General features: G+C 44.5%; 1 protein-coding gene across 1 annotated transcript; it reads left to right on the top strand.

Annotated features, from left to right (window-relative positions):
- Positions 1-6,945: 6,945 nt before the first annotated feature.
- On the top strand, positions 6,946-10,498 carry LOC123045870 (histidine protein methyltransferase 1 homolog). Its single transcript, XM_044469095.1, has 8 exons — positions 6,946-7,253; positions 8,167-8,333; positions 8,450-8,512; positions 8,647-8,713; positions 8,806-8,906; positions 9,242-9,286; positions 9,459-9,914; positions 10,033-10,498. The coding sequence occupies exons 2-8, from the start codon at positions 8,202-8,204 to the stop codon at positions 10,201-10,203; spliced, it is 1,035 nt and encodes a 344-aa protein (XP_044325030.1). The 5' UTR covers positions 6,946-7,253; positions 8,167-8,201; the 3' UTR covers positions 10,204-10,498.
- The last annotated feature ends 303 nt before the right edge of the window (positions 10,499-10,801 follow it).

Genomic DNA, 10,801 nt, shown 5'->3' with positions numbered 1-10,801 from the left:
CCTTTGAAACTAGATCCCATGTTGTTATGTTTCGATGAATTTTTTTGTCAAGAAGTTACCACGCTTAGACAACATAAGTTATCATGACTATGGTACATAAGTTACCATGTTACTTACGCTGAAATTACTGGGGCATAGCCTCCAACATTCTCACCACATGCATACACTAGAGGACAAAAAAGGTTAAATGACGTCCTATATTCTCCCTATTTTGAGGATTCATTAAGTTTTGTAGGTCAAACAATTTGTCCAATTCAAAATCTGTTTTCTAGACGAGACCTTCAAAATAAGATCAGATGTCAGCGTGTTATGATGACCTTTTTTGGTCAAAAGGTTACCACATCTGGGCTACATAAGTTATATTTCTGTTGTGCATATATTACCATGATATTTACACACGAGTAACCTGAGAGGGGGTGTTCTTCAACAAAAAGTCGTGGGTCAATTTTTTTTACCACACATGGGTAAAATGACTTATCAGCTCTGATGTGCGTGTATGACCATACTATTTACACATGAGTTATCAGGGGTGTTTTTGCAACAACCTTTTGACCTCACAAAAAAATTATCACGCTTGGGCTCGGTAAGTTATCAGCTCTGATCTGTGTATATTACCATGCTAATTACACAGAATTTAATAGGATATGTTTAAAAAAAATTGTCCCAAGGTCAAAAATTATCATGGTGTTTCTAATGAGTTATCAACTTTGTTGTGTACATATTACCATGTTATTTGACAAAATTTATCGTGGTATGTTTTTCATCAACTTTTTTTCCTGGGTCAAAAAATTACCGCATGTTCGTACATGACTTATCAGCTCTATTGTGCGTATGTTACCATGCTATTTACACATCAGTTATCGGGAATGTTTGTCAACACCTTTTATCCCCGGGTCTAAAAATTACCACGCCTGGACTGAGTAAGTTATCAGCTCTGTTATGCGGTTATTACCATACTATTTAAACAGAAGTTACCGGAGATACGTTTTTTTAACAAACTTTTATCCAGTGGTCAAAAGTTATCATGTTGTTTCTAGTGAGTTATCAGATTTGTTGCGTGCATATTACCATGTTATTTGCACATAAGTTACCGGGGTATGTTTTCCAACACTCCCCGCACCCCCCCCCCCCGCCCCAGGGTCAAAGTTATTGTGGTATTTGTGCGTGATGATCATGTTATGTGGTGCTTATATTATCATGCTAATTACACATAAGTTATCGGGTTGTGTTTTTCGACAACTTCCTCTTCACCTCTAAAGTTACCATGGTGTTTGTACATAGATTATCAGTTCTACCGTGTGTATTTTCATGCTATTTACACATAGTTACCACTGAATTTGTGCGAAACATAAGTGTCATCGATCCAATGGCCCACGAGTCGTTCTTTTTTGTTGCAAAATTTAGGTGGTTCTTCATGTAACAATTTAAAAAAAAAACTGAACTTAGAAAAAACTAGTTTTTTGTCAAGGTAAAAAAACACTACACAATGATCAAACAGCATCAGGTTTTCCCTATTTGATAAGAAACCAACAGAGATGAGCTGGGTACCATGCTAGAGACGACCAGCAAGCAAAAAGAAACTACTTTTCTTTTGCTGCCATGGGGTTTTAAAAAGGTCATCTAGATACTTTCCAACTATAAAACATGAAAGTGGCATGAGGTGTGTTGGTCATTGTCATCATCATACAAAAGCTAGAAGACCCAGGTTCGATTGTTGCTGGACGCAATAATTTTTTTGGAGCGGAAAAAAAGACAGTTACCGAATATAGAAAAAAGGCAGTGACGAATGATCGTTCGGATCTATTCCCAAGATCCGAACGTTCGGAAAATACAAAAATCGATATTGTATATCTTGGCCCACCTCCTAATCCTTGTAGTTGAGGTCGAGACCCAGTTACCGAATATAGAAAAAAGGCAGTGACGAATGATCGTTCGGATCTATTCCCAAGATCCGAACGTTCGGAAAATACAAAAATCGATATTGTATATCTTGGCCCACCTCCTAATCCTTGTAGTTGAGGTCGAGACCCAGTTACCGAATATAGAAAAAAGGCAGTGACGAATGATCGTTCGGATCTATTCCCAAGATCCGAACGTTCGGAAAATACAAAAATCGATATTGTATATCTTGGCCCACCTCCTAATCCTTGTAGTTGAGGTCGAGACCCACTTTGTACACCCATATATACGTGCGTTATGCACCGATCAATATATCGAATTGCATTGCCAAAGTAATCTCTCTCAACAGAAGGTATAACATTATGACATGTGAGCCCAAAAAAAGTTGCTACAAAAAAGTTTAACATTAAAGCAAATTTAGTTTTTCCAGAACCAAGTTTTAACATTTTTGTTAGAATCAATAGCATTGTTCATGCTCTAATGATCCCGGGTTCCTTTCTCTGCAATAAACAGTCATTCGCAGGTCATATCATTGTACCATGCCATCGACTCAACGGCACTGATCCTCCCCGGCCCCGGAGGAGCCGGGGAAACCATGTGTGCACAGCTGGTGCAAGCACCGCACACGTAACTACTTTAATGCTCTCGTTCGTGTGGGCTCCTACCTTTTACGTATTTTCAGCAGCCGATGGAGTATTTAAACCACAGGCAAAGTTGTGCATGTCAACCAAAGATTAATTTGGGTTACTCTATTGGCCGGACTCGTCGGTTGATCGTGCAACACTAGAAAATGAGCGCATTGTTGCACACTTGCACGGAAACGACCAGATCCGGGTACAAAGGCGAACTAGCTAAGCTTGTGGCACAACCATGACATTATCCCTTGGTTTGCTGATCTTGACCAAGGATAGTCTCTCCAACGGCTGTTTGACTTTGAATAGCATATTGCCAATAATCTTTTGCGGGTCATCCATGCTATTTACGGAGGTACTACCTCCGTCCTAGTTTATAGGTCTCTTTTATAGTTTGTGTCAAATTTTGACTAAAGATTTAACTAACAAAATGTTAATGCATGTCAAGAAAAATTATCTCACTGGATTCGTATTCGAACATAGTTTTCAAAAATATAATGTTTGGTGACATTCGTGAACATTTTGTTAGTTTAATTTATGATCAAAATTTGGCACGAAATACAATGAGGACCAATAAACCCGGACGAAGGTAGTACAAAGGTATGGAGAACAGAAATTATTATTTTTTTCTTTTGCAGCGAGAGAAGAGAATTTGGTTGATGGTCGAATTTGGTTGATGGTCGCAAGAAGGATCCTAACCAAAGATGATTTGAGCAAAAAAGGGTTGGAAAGGCCGAAAGTCTTACTCTCATCTCGAGCACAAATGCACCTGCATGAACAGTAGATTACAAAAAAATAGTAAAAGAAACAGAAAATTCTGATTTTTTTTATGGATGAATATTGATAATTTACTTTTTACTTGCTTGTTGGCTCCAGTGGCGGATCTAGGATTTGAAGTTACCCGGGGCGGACTTTTGAAGGTAAAAAATGAAGCCACAATATAATCATTGATACAAGTAATTTGCAAGTAGTAGTATGCATTCAGACAAGACAATAAATGCTGTTATTTTCTCAAAATAGTTTCAAATTCAAGAACATGGTACAATTGAAAATTTATATAAAGTCTAGCATAAACAGCACTCGTTCACACAAAATATAAGACAAGTATTTACCACTAAGTTGTAGTTATACGTGGAGGATTTGGTAGATGGCCACTAGTGTTCCGTGTGCCATGGAAATTCTCAACAAATTTCTGGTCTTCAATCCCAACAATTCTCTTTTTAATATCCAATTTTCAGGATTAAGCCCATGTGAGAAGAACCTAGAAACCTAGAACGAAAGAAGAGAAGATCAGGGGAGAGTCGAAGAACCTGATCTTGTTTGGTCGCTTGTAATTTTGAGCGGGGCACGTGCAAGCGACGGTGGCGATGTCATCTTCCGTGTGCACGGCGCACTGAGCCACATGAACAAAGGGACACACGTCTCCATCGAGCGCCATCGGCGAGGCGGCGTGCTGGGAGGCATGATCGGGATGCCCTGGTCGTGGTGGATTGGAAATCATAGGAGTTAGGAACAATAATAACGTGCTCTTATTCAGTTGGGCCTTTATTTGCTCGCTGGCCCATCTAACGAATCGTTTTCTTCTATGTCTCATCTTCTTGCTCGAGTCGACCTCACAGACCACGACCGAACCTCCTGACGCTCGCTCCCATGGTGTCGTCGGCCAGAGTAGCAGGGTGGGTACCCTATGTACAAAATTTTTACCCGGGGCGGCCGCCCCTACACGACCCCACGCTGGCGCCGCCCCTGGTTGGCTCGATTTCTTTGGAATGTAATTGGGTGCGCTGGGTAACCCAAAAACACGAGAACGTGCGTTCCTGGTTCTCACAAAAAAAAAAGCCTCTTGTTGTGTATACTTGCGCTGCGCAAGTCGGCGTTCGGGGCATTTTCTCGACCTTACAATGTAATGCCTTCGGGATTTCTCTTCCCTTGGGTCGAGTTAGTTTTAACCCAAAAACACCACTGTATGTAGAGCTGAGGAAAAAGAAACTCGTTTTAAAATCCAATGACCCAAATAATATAATTACAAAAAAATCATATGCTCACGTATATTCGGTCACATCCCTTGGTTTCGCCCAGCGCCGCCCTGGGGGCGCGCCGGCTGAAAAATCGATGTTGGGGTGATCGGGTTTCTAGTCGCCGCCCCCAGGCGCCGATATTGGCCCACTTTCAACGTAAATTGGCCCACTTTTCAGCCCACTTTTGGCGGAAGTTGACCCACTATCGACCCAAATTGATCAATTTCGACCCATGGTCTGTGTGCTTCGGCGCAAATTAAACAAAAGCTATTTTTTATCACATAGCTTATTACAGAGAATCTAGTTCAATACAAATTATATAGTTCAGCAAATAGTTCAACAAATAAAAACTCATATTTCATCACGCGTCCAGTTAGGCGTTGCTCTTAAGCCTTCATAGGAGCTCCACCAGATCCTGATGCAGTTGTTGATGCACTTGTGGGTCTCGGATCTCCTAACGCATATTGAGGAAGACAGTCCAGATTGTCGGTAGCTGGTGATCAACTTGGACAAGAGGACCCAACTTGTAATATGATTTGGTGTCAAACACTGGCTCTTCCTGCTCGCTCTCAATGATCATGTTGTGCAAGATGACGCAGCAAGTCATGATCTCCTGTATTTGATCTTTCAACCAGGTCTGAGCGGGGTACCGGACAACAGCAAATCCAGATTGGAGCACACCAAATGCCCACTCGACATCCTTCCTGCAAGCCTCCTGACACTTGGCAAAGTGGGAGGTCTTGCCTTGTATCCCTTGTTGTAGTGTCGTCCATTGACCTCGAAGTTCACCGGAGGAGAATGACCTTCAAAGCTTGGCAAAGCCATGGGAGCACTGCAGTACGTTGATGTCATTGTGAGTTCCTGGCATACCAAAGAAGGAGTGTCAAATCCAGAGGTCGCGTGTGGCCACTGTCTCAGGTACCACACTACATCCGCCTTTGGCGCCTTTGTACAACCCCTACCAAGCAAATGGACAATTTTTTCATTTCTAATGCATGCAGTCGATACTTCCAAGCATCCCAATAAACCCTCTTGCTGCATTCTGTGCTAGAATCCGAGCAATGTCTTCAGCATTGGGTGATCGCAAGTATTGTGGTTCAAACACTGCCATCACTGCCCTGCAGAACTTGTAGAAACACTCAATGATCGTCGACTCTGCCATGCGTCCATAGTCTTCTAGTGAATCACCGGGAGCTTCGTATGCAAGCATCCTCATAGCTGTTGTGCACTTCTGGAGTGAGGTGAATCCAAGTGTGCCGGTGCAATCCTTCTTGCACTTGAAGTAGTCGTCGAACTCACCGATGTAATTCACAATCCCGAGGGAGAGTTTTTGGCTCATCCGATAACGATGCCGAAATACTTTGTTGCCGTGCAGTGGAGCGTCGGCGAAGTAGTCGGAGTAGAGTAAGCAATAGCCTCCCAGCCGATGCCTCTACTTTGCCTTTAGCCGGCCCGACGCCGAGCCACCTCGCCGCGACTTTGCATTGCTCACGAGCAGGCTAGCCAGGGCGGCGAGGACCATGAGATGCTCTTCGTCTTGGGCGTCGACATCGACTTTCTCCTCCAGCAACGCCGCGAGCGCCTCGTCGTCGTCTACTCGTCTGAGTCCATCGCCAAGCAGGCAAATCGCCAAACACCTGGCGGTCGTGGTAGGCGTGCAACCGCCGGTATTCCAGTCCTGTATGTTCGGAAAGCTCACCCAGGGACAGGGGTGGAGAATGCTGCGGCGAAACCCTCTCTTTTCGCAGAGGGGGGGTGGCTCTAGCGGGGGCGGGTGGGCGGGCGGCGCTGGGATCGGCAAAGCGGCGGGAGGGCGTGCGCGCCGCGGGGGGGGGGGGGCGAATTTGGACGTACCAGATGCGTTTTTGCCTGACAGTGATGGCCCGGACGCGGTTTTCCCTTTACGCCGGAGCCCCCAAGCGCCCCTACAGTGCGTTGGGTTCTGCCTGAAATCGCTGGGCCAAAAACCGGATCGAGCCGGCGGATTTCGGCGTTCTGAGATTGCAACTGAAGGGTTTATTTGGGCGCCGACGCGAAAAAACTCACCCTGAGAGGCGTGTTGGGGGCTCGAGTGGAGATGTTCTTACCCTCTGCCATCCGCAAGGTCATGAAATTCGTTGAGGTGCTCTACGATCGCAGGCGAGCCACGGCAGTTGACCCGAGGCACCGGTGGCCGGCCGGCTTTGCCAGACGCCGCAGCAGAGGAAAAAAGGGCGACCACTTTTCCAAAAGCGAACCTCGGGCTTCACACCCCCAACCCGCACGGCGCGGTCCGCGGGGTACTCTACTCTACGTCTCTACCAGTCCACCATACTCCCAGGGGCAGCCTGGTAATTACGCCACCGCCGCGGAGAGAGAAAGGGAGGGGACTGACGACTATTTCTTTTTACTCTCGCCACGACTGTACACGGGCGGCCATGGCAGAAGCAGGGGCGAAGTTTCTCCCCCAGTTGGCCGCCGGTCTCCGCCTATATATACCCCGCCCGCACGCGCCTCCTTCCCTGGCCAGACCGAGCTGCTCTTCCTCCTCCAGTTCAGACGTGGCGGTTTGACTTTCTGACCTCGGAAACGATCGAAGGCGCCTTCCGTGGGAAAAATCCCGGGGCGATTCCTGGAGAAGAAGCCGCGGATTCAGGGGCGGTAGAGGAGAGCGCGCCTCGCCGTTACCAGGATTTTCGCCCCCGCCCTCGCTCCGATCGAGGAGGTAATCCCCGCTGCTCCCTTCCGTCGCTCGGTCTTAATTGCAGAGAACCAGTGGGGATTTTTCGTCTTCTTCTGTTGCTCGTCTCGCGGCGTGATCTGACGGAAATTCGGTGAGATGTCGGTGCGTCTGTTGGGTTTCAGTTTCGGGGATTTGGATGTTGAGGAGCTCTGTGCCCCCCTTATTGGATGACGACCTCTCTGATGTGCGTTTTAGCCATAAACAAATTGTAGTTTTGGCTTTGTTTGCCAAAGCATTTCTGCAGGTCGCCTCTGCGGTTCAGGGGTCTAGCGATCAGGGCTCTGTGCTTGAGCTGTACTGGTAATCTTGCCGTCCCCGGAAGCTGAATCTGGATAGATTTGGTTCTGCTGTTGTAGTACAAAATCTCAATTCTGGACCAAAGAAGTGGCGCAGAGGAGCTAGCGTGGGTCGCTGTTATTGATTTCGTACTTGCAGTCCACCCTTGTGGGCGGCTTCTTTTGTCCCGCCATGGTCCACACTAGAGTTTTCGTGAAGGTGACAGATTTGCACGGGAAGTCGATTTCCAGATTTTTGCTACGAGCATGTAGTGTTCTGTCCACACTGGACTTTTGGGGGGCACTTCTATGGATTTGGAAGTGGCACACTTCAAACCTTTAGGATTTTTATATCTGAAGGAAGGTGTGGAAACTTGGCTGCAGAATAGAGAAAGTTCCATTTTGTTGGTTTACCTATTCTCATTTGAGAGTAGGGATCGATGGTCCTTGAATAGTTTGGAGCCCCAAAGATCTCGATCCATTAGTTAGTGGATGGATGGGGCTTCTTTTTTTTGTTGAAAACAAAGAGTTATGTTTTTTCACATGATTTTCGTTTTAATGTAGCCAATTGTCTATTCTTCTGTCAAGGCATAACTTCATTTCAATATTTTTTTCTACAGAACTTTATTAACTACTGAAGATAACTGGTAGCGGAATGAAGGCACCATCACTGCTTGTTCAGTGTTTCCCTGGCTTGCTTCCAAGCAAGGCCACTAGTTGTGTGCCGATTATATCAGAGAGGGATCTGCATCTACCATCACCAGCTGTTGAACTAATCCCTTCAAAGGTAATACTTGTTTGATTGTTCATACATGAAACCCCAAATGGCTATGTTATTTGTGTTCAAAGAGGGTCTTCTGAACAATTGATGGTAAAATAAAGTATGCCTTGAATCTTTTTCAGAGTGCTCATCCTTACAAATATGCTGGAGAGAAGGTCGATGTCCAAGGTCTTGATGTTTTCAAGGTGAATAGCTCATGCAAATTCCCTAGTATTCTGTCCAGCACTAAATTTCGTGTCGTTCTGCTAGTAATTGCTCAAACATTTAAATTACTGATTCTAAATTTTAATGCATGTCTTTTTTTTCCTTTTTGGTTCAGGGGAAGGTCAGTGTAGCAGATATGATAGCCTTTTCCCCTTCTGAAGTAGCATCATCAAAGCATGATGGTAAGTTGGCCACTAAATATGCAATATTTCCTCCTTTATGAGTGTATATTTTAAAATGGAAAGCTTATTCGTCATTGTGTTTCTTTTCTTAGGTAGTCTCAAATATTGGGAGAGTTCCATCACTATTGTGAATATTATTAAGAATGAGATCCGTGATGGGCAGCTGAGCTTCAGGGGCAAGCGAGTTCTAGAGGTAATTTCCCATTCTACAGATTTCATCTAAATGGTGCTATGCTTTCTTACTAGGTGTCAGGTCCTGATTTTGCTTCCATAGAAGCAGAATGTGTGCCACACGGTCTGGTATCCTGCATAAGACTAGTATTAGGTGCTTAGGTTATTTCAGTTTTTTTAGGGAAAAGTTATTTTGGGCTTGATATCTATGTACTCAGAGGAGCTGTTAAATTCACTGTCAACTATGCCTACTACCCTAATAGCAGTCATATATTTTCATACAGGACTCTCAGCCTGTACCTTTTTTATTTCTTAAAGGTTTCATAAATCATTAACTTATTTTGGCAATTGGTGCAGCTTGGATGTGGATCTGGCCTTGCTGGGATTTTTGCCTGCTTGAAGGTGTGTCATCTCTCCATGGTTTATGGTGTTTATCTAAATTATTAACTTATTGTTTTAATAATAAATTTACGGTTCCCTTCAATTTTGGAAAATGCATGTTTGTACCTTCTCTTGTCATACTTCACCAAGTGATGTACTGGTGTATTGATTTCTTGCTTAAATGTGACTACAGGGTGCGTCTATAGTTCACTTCCAGGACACAAATGCAGAAACCATAAGATGCAGAACAATGCCCAATGTGCTTGCGAATCTTGAGCAGGCTCGGGACAGACAGAACAGACCATCAGAGAGCCCAGTTACACCATCCAGACAGTTGTTAGCTCCCGTTGTCCATTTCTATGCCGGGGAGTGGGATGAGCTCCCCACAATTCTCTCAGTTGTGCATCCACCTGCACAACCAACAAACCTTAGCTTCTCTGAGGATGATTTTATGGATGGCTGCAGTAGCCATGACGGAAGCAGTATAGTTGGTCAGGACCCCAGGCGATCGAGGAAGCTTTCTGGCAGCCGTGCATGGGAGAGGGCCAGTGAGACTGACCCAGCAGATGGAGGATACGATGTAATTTTGATTTCTGAGATCCCTAATGCGGTGAACTCTCTAAGGAAGCTCTATGCCCTTATCACTAAGGTCAGTTCCTCCCATCATCACCTTCTCATGTGTCATATGTTGACTCGTGCATGTAGCCGATGGAGCACAGTACGATTTACTTATTCCAAGTATTTAACCGTGCATGTTACACTTGCAGTGCCTACGCCCTCCTTATGGAGTCTTGTATGTGGCTTCAAAGAAGAACTTGGTTGGTTCAAACGGCGGCGCAAGGCAGCTTAAAAGTTTGATGGAGGAGGAAGGTGTCCTTGGTGGTCACTTCTTGACTGAGATATCTGACCGGGAGATATGGAAGTTCTTTTTCAAGTAAACCGGCAAATGTTGGAACTGAAAAAGATGATCCTGGCCATAGTGTCGTATACAAGAAAAATTCATTTGTCTACTCGCAGCGCTGTACATACCGCGAAGCTTAGTTCGATTAATTCTTTGGTGATAGGTCCAAGTATGCGTCTCAGTTGTTAAACCTGCAAATGTGTTGGCATTTTAACCCTTTTGTAGATCTCCTATCTCCTAGGTGACTGTTGAGCTTTTGCATACCGAATCTATGGTGCTGGCATATCACAGCACGCTATCAGCAATATGTACAAATGGAAATGGTTACTGTACTTGCTTGTCGGTCTTACTTGAATCGTGTCTGTCGTGTCTTTGTTTTGAGAGCTTGTTCTTTCTTTAAGGTTGAAATATTTTATTATACCAGTAGTTCAGATTTAAGGAAGCACAATCTCAACAAAGGACTTATCATGCGCATGCATAATTAAGCGAGGGATCTGTTAGATTTGTTTTTTTTCTAAGGAAATTTGTTGGCTACACCATGAATCGGTACTATGATTTGAGTTCATGTCAACAAACCCGATGCTCTTATGAGTTATTTGAGTTTGTGTATCAGTGTAATGTATGATAGTGTGAGT

This window comes from Triticum aestivum, chromosome 2B (genome assembly GCF_018294505.1).
Source record: "Triticum aestivum cultivar Chinese Spring chromosome 2B, IWGSC CS RefSeq v2.1, whole genome shotgun sequence".
Lineage (NCBI taxonomy): Eukaryota > Viridiplantae > Streptophyta > Magnoliopsida > Poales > Poaceae > Triticum > Triticum aestivum.
The sequence above is the reverse complement of the archived record's forward strand: the minus strand, read 5'-3'. Positions and strand labels throughout refer to the sequence as shown.

Bases quoted from the DNA above. Each gene is read 5' to 3' on its own strand.
- LOC123045870 (XM_044469095.1), top strand. From the start codon at position 8,202: ATGAAGGCACCATCACTGCTTGTTCAGTGTTTCCCTGGCTTGCTTCCA. The intron at 8,334-8,449 runs GTAATACTTGTT...AATCTTTTTCAG, and splicing joins TTGAACTAATCCCTTCAAAG to AGTGCTCATCCTTACAAATA. The intron at 8,513-8,646 runs GTGAATAGCTCA...TTTTTGGTTCAG, and splicing joins AAGGTCTTGATGTTTTCAAG to GGGAAGGTCAGTGTAGCAGA.